At 38.9% G+C, this 15152-nt stretch overlaps 2 protein-coding genes across 5 annotated transcripts in view; one reads left to right on the forward strand and one right to left on the reverse strand.

Moving 5' to 3' along the window:
* Positions 1-2961: 2961 nt before the first annotated feature.
* Positions 2962-8052, forward strand: LOC124069263 (ependymin-like). Its single transcript, XM_046408246.1, has 6 exons — positions 2962-4045; positions 4315-4349; positions 4453-4587; positions 6004-6187; positions 6757-6844; positions 7482-8052. Exons 1-6 carry the CDS (start codon positions 3970-3972, stop codon positions 7630-7632), a joined length of 669 nt encoding a protein of 222 aa, XP_046264202.1. The 5' UTR covers positions 2962-3969; the 3' UTR covers positions 7633-8052.
* A 508-nt stretch (positions 8053-8560) lies between these two features.
* The window catches only part of pnpla6 (patatin-like phospholipase domain containing 6), a 28883-nt gene continuing 22291 nt past the window's right edge, over positions 8561-15152 (reverse strand). For 2 of the 4 annotated variants that reach the window (XM_046408213.1, XM_046408194.1), the window contains 7 exons: positions 14996-15112; positions 13032-13180; positions 12732-12884; positions 11697-11813; positions 11478-11565; positions 11048-11193; positions 8561-10451 (listed from right to left, as the gene is read on the reverse strand). In XM_046408213.1, the coding sequence (XP_046264169.1) occupies positions 10383-10451; positions 11048-11193; positions 11478-11565; positions 11697-11813; positions 12732-12884; positions 13032-13180; positions 14996-15112 (839 nt within the window). In that variant the 3' untranslated portion in view covers positions 8561-10382. Of the gene's footprint in view, positions 10494-11047; positions 11194-11477; positions 11566-11696; positions 11814-12731; positions 12885-13031; positions 13181-14995; positions 15113-15152 lie in introns of all 4 variants that reach the window. The other 2 variants (XM_046408204.1, XM_046408221.1) reach the window with 2 other exon arrangements.

Below are 15152 nucleotides of genomic sequence, written 5' to 3' on the forward strand. Positions count from 1 at the left end.
AAGGAAAGGGCGCCGACTTGAATATCTTATTTTTGTTCATTAAGTTAATTATTTTCAGTAAACTGTAAGGTTTAGTAAAAGTAAATTAAGCACATGCATAAATCAAAGCAGGATGCACTGAGATAAGAGCAGTGCTGCCTCCATCTGCTGCAGGTTAGTAAGTACTGCAGCTTCCTATGGGGAGGTGGGGGGGTAACTGCCATGTAAACTTGTAGGAGCAACTAGGATGAACACTTCATTTCAAAATAAGATGTCCAGTCTTGGAAAACATCTGCGTTTAATTTTCCTCAACTTTATACTTCCACTTCACCACATTTTTTTTGACAATTTCATCTGCAAGTTACTTACTGATGAACACATTAATGCATCGTGAAATCCTGCACAAAGAGTTCTTTTAGTTTTAGTACTTTAAATATGTTTTTTAGACTTGGTGTTCATATTGAGAAGGAGGGGCTCAGGACTCCCTGAAAAAACAGATTGGCATCAGCATGCACTTACATGGGAATGATTTTTTTTTTCTTTGCATTTTAATTGTAACCTTTTCTGTTTTCTAGTCATGTCTCCTGACTTTTGTAGCACTTGGTTTTTGTTTTTTTTTATTGTCTTTTACTATGTTTATTCACAATAGCAAATTCCTTTATGCGAAAACCTCCTTGCGATGAAGCTTCTTGTTGTAGATTCTTCTTCAAATTCTGATCCTAATTGTAGTTGTTGAGATATTTCAATGTTGAACAAAGCTGTGGGCCAACAGACATTCATTGCCACAAAGCCGTGCTGTTTAATACAGCGTCTTTCACGTCAGAAGTAAATAAATCACTTCAAACTGGTTCAGAGGCTCTAATCTGATACTGTAGATTAAATGTGGGTCTCACTGATAAACTGATGTCAGTCTTCAAATAAGGATGGAGCACCTGACTCTGAGCTAACAACTTTTATGAACCTTATCAGCGTTCAGTGGCAGTGATTTCCTAATTTCCATGAGAAAAGACCTAACCTCTGAACATTCATGTGATGCAGCTTTATCTATGGGCCAGAGCTTTTTTTTTCCCTTTTATCGTAACTGTGCTCTGACATGAAATCTCTCTGTCATTATACTGTAAATGAAAATGAAGTTGAAGTATTAAAGCGATAGAATAACTCCTATTTAGACCTCAGCCAGTATGTCTGAAACTGAACTGAACTAAACAGATAATACTGACAAACAAGTTCATTTTAGAATTGACAGAAATTTTGTTTTTACCAGTGAAAGCTTTCTTTAGATAACTACTTAAGATTTTATCAGTATCACTCACAAACAAAAAATAGTCTCATTACATTTTATGTTTAAAGGGGAAGAACAAATGCCAGTAACAGTGGACATTTTGATTAGATTTTGAGAAATGAATAACAACCCAAAAAGCTATTTGACAATATTATTTGTATTATTATGTAATATTGATTATGTAATCAATGACACTTCCATTATCCGATTGATTCGGAGGTCGACTGTATCTGAGTGACTTTCTAAACCTAAAGATAAGGATGGCAAATCTGACTATGACTCAATTTTTCTCACGTTAAGTTTTGTTAATCAGTAAACATGACTTCTGAATTAGAGGACATTCAGTGTAGAAGCACAAACATATTCACACTTTAGGTCTCTAATCTACCTTATTCCAATTCTATATTCTTTAGTAGATTTACAATTTAGCTTTAGAAGCTATTAATTAAGCTTTAGATAAAGATATGAAAAAGACTTGATGCAGCAGCCAAGAACGAATAGATCCAGACAAGACTATAAGGTATAGTTTAGAAACACATGACATATAACAAAAGTAAAGAATCATCAACTGCAGCATTCGCAAATGCAGCCATGCAGGCTGAGAAAAAAAGCATGCTTTATTTGTTCTGTACATCATGGCAATGTTTATACCTACTATGACAACACTGGAACTGTAGATGAAAAATAACTATGAAGACCATATTTTATTATATCTACTATGACTGATGTCGAAGATACAGTCAATCAACATGTTAAGAAGGTATTATTAAGAAAAAACTGCAAAATACTTCCAAATAATATATATATATATATATGTAGTTGATTTAAGTCTAAACTTACCCAGACTGTTAGAACTCTCATGGATGACACCAGAGATGGGGGAAGAAGTGGAGGTTCATGGACCAGCTATTACATAAATAAATAGATAAACTGTGTGAATTTAAAATACTTAAATTTTGCATAAAATCTGGAAGATTTTATAATGCAAGACAACCTGCAGGGGTATAATGGTATTTACTTTTAAAAAGTGCCTTTAGATGCCCATTCAATGCTAGCGGTTTTGTAGCTTGGCTTCATAATGTTGCTCCACAAGCAGTTGAACATCTGTTACACATTCCACATAAGATCTGATTCATGAGCAGTGGACAGGGAAGTACAAGGAAGAGAGAAATGGTTAACTAAAACACATTAACTTACCAGCTTCATGGGGGACATGACCAAGTTCTGCACCAGGAGAAGACTTGAATGATGGATCTGTTTAGTGGCACCTGTGACCCTTTTCCAGGCATGTGCTTCAGGAGAGGGGATGGGAGTAATTACACAATAAACACCAGATGAGAACATCAGAGCCCCATAGATAATAGGTGATAATGATAGGCGATAGCTTAAACTGAAGAAGACCCTTACACCATTAAATTTATTTACTTTACTAATCATTTCCATAAGTAAGAACAATCCATGATCAATGGATCAGTTACAGGACAGTTAAACATTAATATACCTTTAAATCATAAGTAAGCTGGATAATTATTGATTTGTTGATATTGTATGAATATATAATTTAATGATATGTTATCATATATTATTTAAAACTGTGCCAAGTTTTAAAAATCTGTGGTGCTAACTGGTGCTAACTGTGGTGCTAAATAGTGTGAACAATCATAAAAGATAGATGAAAATGGTAATCAATAAAACCAATTTTACTATATAAAACTGATAAGCAAAATGTGTCAAAGCTTCATAACTCAATGGCACGAGTCCTTCAGCTAACATGAAAAGGTTACAAAAAAGTACTTTCATTTTATTGAACATGACGAAACGATCTTCTGTAAACAATCTAACAGATATGTTTAGAGCCATAGGAAGCATGACAAAAGTAAGGAGGTATGTACAGTAGCATTTACAGCACATCGATAACTGCAGTCAAACAGGCTGAGAAAAAAAGCTGCTGAAACTTTTCTGTACATCATGGGAACTTTCACACCTGCAGTCAAAACGTTGGAGCTGTCGACTCCTGGAATTGAGGGTTTGTGTCAATGAACTCTTAATCTGCAACTAAATGTGTTTAGGTACGTGGCACTGAACGCTCCAGAGTAAATGACCGAGGAAAATGACAGGATGTCGCTTCATGCTAAACAAACAAGTAAATCAATGTTTAGAAAATATTTTATGTACACATTCAAATAATGCATTAATCAAGCTCAGCTTTCCATTTAAGAACATTTTCAGAACATTGGTATTGGTAAAAAAAAATTGGTAAAAAACTATTATAAAAAACTACTAAACTACAATGTACTATGTGGAATATAATATAGCATTTCAGCAAAATGTCAGTGTCACATGTACAATAATTTTCCTTTATTGTAGAAAATTTATCAGAAGGCACAACATCTGCACTTAAAATGCACTCCGACTAAAGGGCAAATATTCCCAAGATATCTGATGTGCTTGGTCCTTGAACATTAAAACAAGCATGTGATGCACAGCATAATCTTATCAATGGTTATATGTCTCACTGACTTTTACAAAGGAGGGCTGTTAACTTAAGTCATATTTTCCATCATTGGGGCAGTCGGAACAAAATGTACATGGAGGTTGAAACACGTGAGTGTTTCCAGCTGTGAGCAGGTATATATGGAGGTGTGGGTTGTTCCCTGAGACCAGAGTGCTCACAAGTTCTCCTCAGGTTTTTCCTAAAGCTTCTGAACATGAACTCCATCAGTGTACTGTCCTGCCTCAGCCTGCTGCTGGCTGCCGCCGCCGCCCAGGAAGCAAAACCATGCGGTCAGTAAGAGTTTTCAGTGACCACAGAAAAACATTGTTTTGTTTAATTTTTATTTGTATTTTCCAGCATGTACAAACAGACAAAGTGTTATTTTTATGTAACCTAATACTACCTGCAAATTAACAGTCGGTGATACAAACAGATCTCTAATTATAGATTGGCTATAAAAGCATTGCTTTGTGAACCCAGACTTCACACAGCAAGCTACAGATACATTTCAACTTACTCACACAACTACTCTTAAACATTTTGATTTTGTTTTCCACAGTTTCTCCAGGGCTGATGAGTGGAGGTATCAGTGTGGTGAGTCTCCTCATGTGCCTCCCACATGTAGTCTCTCCTGAATGGACTCAAGTAATGCGATCTCTGTCTTTTCCTTCACTTTCTGATCTGTCTCTTTTCTCAGATGGGTCCCAATGGATTGGTCATGTATACAGGAACAATAAGCTATGATGCTTTTGGTCAGAGGATGCGGGTTAGAAACTATGGGGTTGTCGGCAATCAGACCTTTGCTATGGACCAGCTGATGCTTTTCGGGCAGGTACGTAACTAAATTATTTCTGCAAATGCCAGGAATTTCTCTCCATGTTCTTGATGTGCAATACCACTTATTTTCAATTGTTTGATCATCATCCAACAAACTGAAGCCTAGACAGATGTAACTCACTTTCTCACAGTCAGTGATAGTGATAAACTTTGCCAGAAGCTACACTCTCTCTGTCTCTGTACCTGCATAATGTCTGCCAGCCCCAAAGAACTCAGTGATTGAAGTCCGTCCCGCACTAGCAGCAGCTTTTTCTCCTCTTCTTCATTCTGCCGCTGCATAACCTCATCTTATTCTGTACTGTGATTAAATCTCAGATGCTTACCAGAGTTTTTAGTGCTGCCACAGTACCTCACAGGCCCCTCACACACTGCATCTTTGCTTTTCTGAGAACTGAAAAAGCTCCTCTTAGGACGGCACATTGACAGCTCAGTTACTTTCTATTGTGTCCCTGCTGAAGATAAAATACAAATTTAGAGTTTAGAGATTGTTTTACTTTTTATATAAAAATTAATCTTGAAACAGAAACGTTGGAAGTATTGTAAACATTAGCTTTCATGCCCTTTTGCTCCAACACCATCATGTCTAATCTCTCCATTTCACAAAACAGTCAGTGTTCTGTGATCATGAATGATGGTGTGTACTTAGGTACTTTCAGAACTTACTCCAAACAATAAAGAATAAGATAAATGTATGTTCTCTGACCTTATCCATTGACCTTTCATTAGTACTTCACAGGTTTATGCAACTAAAGCATCAAGCAACATGTAGCCATGCACAGATTGATGGCAATCTGGTTCAATACATTTAATAGCTTGATGTAATGAAAGAAACAGACAGTGAGGTTAACAGTAGCTACCTTCTGCATTCTTCTCAAACACGCCATGCTAGAGCTGTATTTATCAATCAATTTTTATTAAGGGTTCAAGCGGCAGCATGTGCTGCTGGAGCCCTGTTGTTTTTGTCTGCCTTTTTTTCCCTTTCTTCCTCCTCTTATTATTATTTTTCTCAGTAAAAAGTGTTCATGAAGTAATTGGTTAAAAAAATTCGGTCGAAAAGCAATTTAGTCAACTTCATTTAAATTCAGCACCAGCACTGAAGATGTCAGAGCAGCTAACAGCAGCTGCTGCCTCCCATTTCTATCACCCTTTTTCTGTTTCTATCACAGTTAGTTTTGTGTTTAGGTCATTTAGAGGCAGACTCTTCTTGACTTCTCCAGCACTGACTGGAATCATCAACAATTTCTGCAACTAATACAACGCGTCCTGACCAAGAAATGGCAACTAAGCCCAAGTTCATTCTCATTCACATGTAAAACATATTAAAAGACATGGCGGGGTACACAGGATAGGACATGGGCAAAGATGTGAGCAGTGAAAGGACGGCATTCCCTGTCTTCCTGTGTTCTTTCAGAAAGTCTACTATGAGATCAACTGGAGCAAATTGTCCTGCAAGAAGAAAGCACTGGATACCTCCTTCATTCCCATGCATGTTCCCTCTGATGCTAAACTGATGGGGCAGGTATTCATGGGCTCCTCTTCCTCCTGGGGAATGGGCGTGCTCGTCAACACCTGGTATGGAGACCTGCCACACAATGGTAAGAAGAGACATTGAGTCCTAAACAAAGAAATCTGTTTTTTGTTGATGAGACCTGAGGAGATAATTGCTCTTGATAAAGTGTACCATGTCACTGATGAATCTGATACTGATGCTATAATGAAAGGTCAAACTTGAAAATGAAAGGCTGGAACTGTGGTGAACAATTTACTGGCATTGTGAGAACGCCAAAAATGAAAGCTTAAACTTCAAGCTTCAAATTCAAATTTGATATTTTATTTATTTATTTTTAATCTGACAGAAACAGCTATATGCTAATAATAATCCCCAGGCAGAGTCCCTTCTTCACTTGTCTGTGAAGAAAATTAACGCCGTAGTATTAAAACACAATTACAAGACTGCACATATTCTCTATTCAGTGACAATATATGCAACAGCAACAATCAGATTTGTTTATGTGTGATGGGCCAATCTCAGATATTTGTGTTTTGGGTGACCCTTTAAATGCTACTGAGAAATATTTTTCTCTGTGGAAAACAACTTCTGTAAGTGACGCAGAGGAAATTCCTACTTGTACAATTAAAATAAACTCTGGCTTCATGTCCTCAGGCAAGTACATGACTGTCTTCAGTGAGATTGGCTGCATCCCTATGACCTTCACTGCCTACTCACCAGAATCTGGGTGGACCACAGTCAGGTGAGCACCAGAGAGGCCAAACCCACAGGAGCAATAGTGGCTTAAAGTCAGAAAAAACTCTCTTATTGCACACAGTATCACATATATTATATTTTTATAACTCTATATAAAATCATATTGATTAAATATCAAATCAACTCCTGAGCATGGTGCTTTAAAGAGACATTAAACTAAAAACAAATCAAGTTTTTTGTGAAAATATAAAAACAGAGTGTGACCAGTCATGTCGTCAAGATGACTATGAAAAAACTAAAGAAGAGACATGGGTCTTAACGCTAATTTTAATCCAATCCAGGATGTTATATTAAAAATAAAACAAAACAAAACAAAAAATGTTCTAGCTCTTCATTGAAGGTAGGCACCATAGCCACAGTACAACAACACACAGCTCGTCAATCAATTATCAAATGTCAGCAGTGGCCACAATTTGTAATCACGTCTGATTTTGAAGATAACACAGCTTTTCTGGCTAAGCACAGTTAGACAAGTTGTGTGGAAACGAGATACACATTGTACTTCATGAATTCTGCTGAGCTTCATACATGATGCCCTGTTCTTCTTCCACCTCTGAAACTTAACTCTGTGTTGGTGGCAATGCAAACATCTAACAGTCAGTACATTTTCGTTTGTATTTCAGCACCTTTAACTGGGTTTTGGGCAACACAAACCCCATGGACTACTTCCCTCCCTTCTTCTGTTCCAAGTCTCAACTGGAGGAGACAGAGAAGCCACATAACATGTTCACTGCTTTGGAGTCTCTGGCCATGAAGACCAAGAAAGAGGAATAAACGTCTGGAGCGTGTCGCTAAGATAATCACTGACTCTGCTCTCAACAGGGCAGCAGATCTACATTTGACCCAGATGATTGATTATTTTGATTAACATACATTTCCACACAACAAGTCACAGGGATGTATGCAAAGTTATCTTAATACATTCTTGGGAAACTACTCAGCCCATTGCATTGTTGTAATGAGGCAAAGCCCACACAGCCCATTCATTGGTACTGCAGGTTAAAGGAAGCTATAAGATGGTGGGATAGTCGGAACAAATGTGGACTGTTAGAGTGAGGTACGCAGTAAGAACTAAAGCAAGTCATGTATGTAACTGTATACGTGCTATGTGTTCCATCTGTCAGTCTCTTTAATAACACCAATTAAAAGCATTAAATATTTCTGTAGTTATTGGGAGTTGGATGCTTGAATGCATGGTGAATAAGACAAAGAAAATAAATATTATAACAGTGAAATATAAAAGTTTAATGATTACCAAACAGCTTTTTCATCCTGACATATGGAGCATACCTGTAGCAAATTAAGCAGTGATGCTCATACCTCAATAATTAAACCAAAAATGATAAGATATTCAGTGCTTGAACCAGCAAACCAGCCAATTCCAGTTAACATAATGTGAGATAGATGTTAGCACTTGGTTTCACAGAAGAATTTTACACCAGCGGACATTTTTCTAAATGAAATGAGCCAATGTGTGGCGATTCTGCAAATCCTAAATCTTCACGCATCTAATATTGATTTTGGTGCTGAGAACTAACTGGCGTAAACACCATCTTGTCGTAGATGCAATCAGTGTGTTTGAAATCAGTTTGATCTGCTCTTTGACCTGACACACATAGGTTTTGGAGCATTTAAATACAGTGGGGCTCATAACATGGAATCAAAGGTACAAGAAAGAAAAAAACTCAATTGCCACATGACATAATGCATATTATATTTATTTTCAAATATGCATATTAAATAATCATCTCTGTATTTTATTCTTTAGATTCTCTTGGCATCTCAAGATGGATGGTAATTATTAAACTAAACATCTTCTCAGCAAGGAAATATACAATAATTCAGTGCAAAACAGCTAAAGCCAAATTAATTAAAAAATGCCCCCCCTTCCCCAAATTAAAAAAAAAAAAAAAAAAAATTAGAAAGTTTTAAAAAGCCAGTAGTTAACAAATACAAATAAAACAGAATGGATTTTAAGAGAAGAAAACTTTTTTGTTTAGATGTAGTTTCCCTTGTTTTGCAGCAAAGTATCAACTTGCAAATGCCCACCTCATATGCAGTAACAACAAAGTGTATATTATAATATAATCTTGTTACAATTTCTACAAGAGGTGTTAATTAAGCGTTAACAGTTACATGAGGTGAATTTCTGCTCATCTGAATTGAAGGATTACTCAGGGTTTCTGCATATAACTCATGTCAGAAACACTTATTCTTTGACAATAATTTGTTGGCTAGTTTATTTTTTAACATTTTCATTCCTGTTCAGTCTCAGACACACGGTCACACACATGGACTCACACTGGTTTGTTGTCTAGTGTCAGTTAGATCGCTCTCTTCTCCACAGTAACCGTCCACTGGGATTAGATCAAACACTGGTTGAAAAGGCAGCGTCTTTATCTCAAACAAAACGACTGAAACACAAAATTTCAAGCACGCAGACATAATGTCATCACCTCACTGAAACTGAAAATCTCATTCATCCCAAATATTCCTTTTACGGTTCAGTCTACCTACAGCTCTCCAAGCTCACTCTCCTCCATTGTGGGTGAATTTTCAATAAATTAATAAATACTGTGCTCACTGGTCCATCTTGTTTGTTTCTGTCTGCACACATTTATGTATTTATTTGATTTTCTTAAATCTATATTTCAAAACTCTCTACAGCATTCATTAATCTGCCTTTCTCTTTAAATCTCTCCTAACATTAGTCAATCCTTGTTCTGCTCCCTAAAACTGGTCCTGCTTTGCTCATTCAAAGCAAAGTCTACTTTAGTGTCTACATTAATATTAAACTTGGTGCCTACTTCACTCCCTACCTGGTATCTTCTCTATGGCTACACTTCTACGGAAAGTATCTCTAACTTTTCCTTTACATGTCCTGTTACTATTTCAACAAATCATAGCTTTACATGTCTGTGTCAAACAGTCATCCTAACAACAGGCAACATAACACACTCATCTGAACAAGCGCACACAAGAAATGAATGGACTGTGAAACACATCAATAATGGAGTGCAATCAACATGTACCGACATCGGAGACGCTGACAGGACATGTAGGCGGGGTCCTCCTGAAACTGAGAAAATAGGAGAGTGAAGTGTTTGTGTTTTCTTGAGTTGCTTAGTGGGGGAGTCCCAGTTTTGGCATGGTTGGGAGTTGGCAGGCAGGGATTCTGGCAATAGGTCAGTTTGGTGTAAAAGTGACGAGAAACAGCTGGGCGGGGTAGACCTTCAGTGACCGTTCACATGAGGCCGCACGTATTCCCTTTTAACGGTAGAGTTATGATGTGAACAGATGAGGCCTGCGTGAGAGCAAGGAGGAAGCCACTGGATGCAAAGAAGGTCCAACAATTTGGAGGATGAATGTCAATTTCACCCAGAAAAACAAAAACAGTATTTCAGAAGTTTCAGAAGTTGCAGGAGCTTAGTGTGGCGTCCAAGTCTTCAGCCTTGACAGTTTATGGGCCCATAATTTCGCCCTTGTTCTTGTTTAAGCTCCCTCTACTCCTCACTGGCCCTCTGTCAGCAGTCAGAGACTTCGGAGGTGTCACTGGTGAGTTTCCTGCGTTGTCTCACAGATTTCTCCTCATCCTGCAGAGCAGAAAAGATGGTTGTTTCACCTGTTCAGTCCAGCTGAAATCAAAAGATTGCACAGTCGCCCTCAACTGCAAAAATCCACACAGGATATTTAACATATATAAGATATATTTTGATTATCATGGTCCCTTTTCCTCTAGTACCACAAATCAGGACGAGGACAACAAAGTACCAAGACTCTCCTGTCTCACTGCCAATTCATCTTTTAATCTACCTAGACATAATAATGTTTCAGTAACATGTACTGTCCACAGAGAATAAAACAAAACTTAGGAATGAAGTACCTGTGTTCTTGCATTTTTTCATCTTTTTGTGTAAATGTTCCAATCTGTTCCTGATTCCAAAACCAGGATATCTGCCAATACTATTTTTTTTTTCCAACAATACCAGTACTTTGTTTTCCTCAAATTCATAATCTGTGCACTTCAATAGAATAATTTTACGTAAGGTTTGCTGTGGCACTAAAAACGAGATCGATTGAAGGAAAGTATGAGGAGGAACATGGACTCAATTTCAAAATGACATTTAAGAATAAACTGTATTCAACATGGATCAGTCACGTCATGTTTCCTGTTATTGTGTGTGCTCACAGTCTGAAAGACTCCATTCTGGCCCCACTCTCCAGGGGAGTGGTCCTCAGGGTCCTCTGCTTCTTCTTCTTCTTCCTCCCCCTCCTCCTCTCTCACCGTGTCCATCCCGTCTTCCTCATACTCCGTCAGACAGTCAGACTCCTCTCCTGAATGGAAAGATTTAGAGAAGCTATTACTCAGAGATTTAATAGCACAGGTGATCCACTGGGTTTGGATAGCACCCATAAAATATCAGGGACATCCCCTACTGTATTTCAATAAAACAGGCCAGGTGAAAGCAATTGCCCTTTATTTATTACAATGATTAAATTCAAGATGATCTTGAAAGTGAAGTGTGGATCTAGAGGACTCTGCTGCAACAACAACTTTGAAGTTGATGTATAAAAAGAATCGCTTCTGCATAGTAATGAACTGATGAGTGATCGTTCACCTTCTGCGGCTACATAGCTTTGGACTGGCTCTATCCTGGATACGATCTCTGCAAGGTCAGTGAAGTCAGCCCCTGGACACGTGCAGGACTATGAGACAAGAAATAATTATTACATATGTACGCAATAATGTTGACTTTGAACGTACATGTATGCATAGTTATAGATCAACCGTATTACACATCATGTATGGTATATGTGCGTTTGTGTGCTCGTCTTACATCAGTCCTCTTGCTGTCGTTGTAGTCGGCTGAGCGGTGGTCCTTCAGCATGTTCTCAATAATGTCGCCTCGGGCCCAGCCAGTAAACAACAACTTCCCATGCTGGAAGCCCACATCCTGAAGTAGTTTAAATACAAGGACAAATGGAAGGTACTTTACATAAAGTAAGTAGAGAGGGGAAACACTCTCTAACTCTAAATGCACTGAACAAGACATCCATTTCAAAATGTGCCGTCTGTGGGATGTTAGCCTTTTCTGACAACCTGCAAATCATACAAATACACAATTAGACAGACAGAAATAGACAGAAAGCTGCAAAACCCAGACAGCATGGGGCTAAGTTGGATTTTATGAATATAAGACGGACTGTTCTACGAATAGAAATAAGGAGGTGCAACAGGAGCACAGCTGAAGCACAGCTGAAGCTTGTAGTTACTACATATTCCCTGCTAGTGGCTTTTATTGTTATCCGTACCGGGAATTCACACATTAAACAGAACTGTAAATCTTGTGTAAAAGATCCGTGACTTTGATGGTTTATCAGACACCAGTGCACTGCAGCGGTTTGTAATATATGAGATGGCAATTATTTTATCCTCCGTCTCAGTGAAGGTGTTTTGGTATGCAGCTGGCCAGTGCAGCACTATATAAGATGATGGTGGCAATGCTTTGAAGCAAAAGATTTGTCAGGTTGGTGATTTTGGGCAGACGAGTCTGCCATTTATTTGCCAGAGTCCTCAGCATCGGCAATCATGCTCGTTGCCTCATTTTATATAGTGCTAATGTCGGTCTGAACATGGCTGTAGCCTTCAAAACAAAAGCACACGGAGTGATACCAGAGTAGCAACATCCTCTTTGTACAATGAGGCAACGGCGATAGCAACAACCAATCAATACAACTGTGAAACAGAAGCAGTTTTCACTGTGCTCTCATTTGCTTGATATAATTTAATAAAAAAAAAATTACAATAATGTTTTCAAATTTGGGGTATCCCTGAATGAATAAAAAGAGGCAATACTAATGAATTAACTCACATAGATCTCGTCAAACTTGCCAAAGTCCATGGTCTTGAAGCGATCGATAGGTGGTCTGATGTACTCACAGTAGGCACTCTTCTTCACCACCTCTAACTGCCGCACACAAGAAACGTAGGCCAACCGAGACTGGATCTCCGCCATGTCTGGCACCTGTGGAAGAGGCTGGTCTGAGACTGCTATAGAAATGACCAACTCAAAAAACTGAACAAAATCATCTCTGCCACTTTTTGATTGGAAGTATTAAAAACTCCAGAAACAATAGTCAACACTGCATTACGCTGCCAGTCCGTACAGTACCTTTACTTTCTGTGCCCAGGGATTGATGCGTTTCCACAGCAACCACCAGCCAGATAGGCTGTCACCATAGTTACAGAGGTCAGTCTCATCTTGGCTACCGACGTCGATGGCGATGACTGTTCTGGCGCCCATGTTCCTTGCAATGTCCGCTGTTGAACGTGTAATGTGTACACCCGCATTCACACACAAGTCACACAGATGACAGCACAACGAAACCCAGCAGCAAAGACGGTAAGACAACAAATTCTCTGTTATTATTACTCCTGTTTCAGGATAATAACGGTTTCTTTAAACCTTCATTATAAGAGCCACAGTGTTCAAACAGACTTAAACCACAAAAACGTCAGTTTTTTAAAGTGAGCATCTATGGCCAATTAGTGAGAGAAAACACTGCAATTTAAAAATAAATTAAAAAGGAGGATGTATACTTTCTTGGCCAACAAACACAGGGCCTGAGGTGATGACCTTTCTCATTGACTTGTTAGAGTGTTGGGAAAGTGAGCATTTTTGTGGTGTGAGCCTATTCAAAGAGAAAAACAGGACGACATCCCACAAGCCCAAAGCACTGATCCAGTGTGCCAAGAACAACTATAAATGCAGCTGACGGAGCACAAATTCTTCAGGGAGAAGGCACAGTAACAAAATTCAGAAATAAAGGATGTTGATTTTACAAGGCTCCCTTTAGTTGGATCAATCTTTGGGCCCAGAAAGCACCATATTTCACAAGCCTCACTGCTTGGAGGGGAGTACCGCTTGGGAGATAATGGATCACGATTCCCATACGAAGTACAAAAGCTAAGTCCGGAGCTTTGTGAAATATGGCCGTGTTTCATCAGCAGAAGATGATCTTTTCCATAACCACACAGAGACAGGCTCAGGGGAGTTTTCGTCTGCGCACCATTACGAAAGCTAAAAACAGTTTGTCTTACTGTACACTACAGGACACCACAGTAATATGTACATTTGCTCTAGACCCCCACCTCCCCCCCTAAGTCTGGATCATTTTAACCTAATGAGGATGTACGTCATGGTTCGCAGACAAAAAAACAGCTCCTCCCCTCTTTCTAAACAGAACTGAAGGCATTTTTCTCCCTCAAATACTGATTGTAAAATTTAGCTTCAGTATGATGAACAAATACTGTAGGGCCGGGCAATATGGTTGAAATCATTATCACAACATGAAAGAAGATATTTTCTGATGATCTGATGATCAATTGTGATATCTCATGTGGTACAAAAGGTCAAACTCCTCATAGGTGTAAAACAAATAATACTGAATAGCAATATTGAATAATACCACTTTATTGCCCAGCCCTACAGAAGACTGCACATGAGGGGAACAGACATAAATCTCAAAGCAGCCTGGTGTCTTGCTGAAAAAAATGAAAAATCATGCTTTAATGTCAGGAACTTGAACCCCACCCCACTCCCCCAAAATCTTTACTATCATTCTCACCAGTTGGCTTCCCTCCCTCCATTTTTAATTCTACACCTTTCTGACATCAGGCTGTTTCACAAATACCACATCCCCCCTATTAAATGTGGTATTTATTTTAAGTGAGACTTTGTCATTATACGCACTTCAATCCACTATGAATATAACTCTGACTGCTGACTTTTTCCCCATCTAGTAATATAGAATATTGTCTCAGGGCCTTATAACTCCTTTTAATAATAAATGTGATTGTTTAAGACACAGTTTGTTATATTTGATGGTCTAAACTGGCTCCATATCCAGCTGGGGGAAAACTCAGCACTCTCCTCCTCTAGCACCTGACTTCCCTCCATCAGCATTAAGAACGAGCCCACATCTGTATACTTACCCAGCCTATAAACAACTTGATTAAAACCCCTGACAATAGTCCCTCACCCCACCTCCCACCTGCTCCGGGACACAGGAGCTTGGTGAGGACTGTGTGTTGGTGGGGGTGGGTGGGGGTGGGGGGGTAACCACCTCTACTTGCCTGGCAGGTTGTTGATGTAGCCACCGTCCATTAGCAAGTTGCCATCTTTGGGGTCGCAGAGAGGCGGCAGATACCCAGAGAGGGTCATGCTCGCTCGCACATAACGCCACAGAGAGCCTGACACACCAGGAAGGGAGGGAGGGAGGGAAGGAGGGAG

Source organism: Scatophagus argus, chromosome 2 (assembly GCF_020382885.2).
Source record: "Scatophagus argus isolate fScaArg1 chromosome 2, fScaArg1.pri, whole genome shotgun sequence".
Lineage (NCBI taxonomy): Eukaryota > Metazoa > Chordata > Actinopteri > Scatophagidae > Scatophagus > Scatophagus argus.

Bases quoted from the DNA above. Each gene is read 5' to 3' on its own strand.
- LOC124069263 (XM_046408246.1), top strand. From the start codon at position 3,970: ATGAACTCCATCAGTGTACTGTCCTGCCTCAGCCTGCTGCTGGCTGCC. The intron at 4,588-6,003 runs GTACGTAACTAA...GTGTTCTTTCAG, and splicing joins AGCTGATGCTTTTCGGGCAG to AAAGTCTACTATGAGATCAA. The intron at 6,845-7,481 runs GTGAGCACCAGA...TTTGTATTTCAG, and splicing joins TCTGGGTGGACCACAGTCAG to CACCTTTAACTGGGTTTTGG.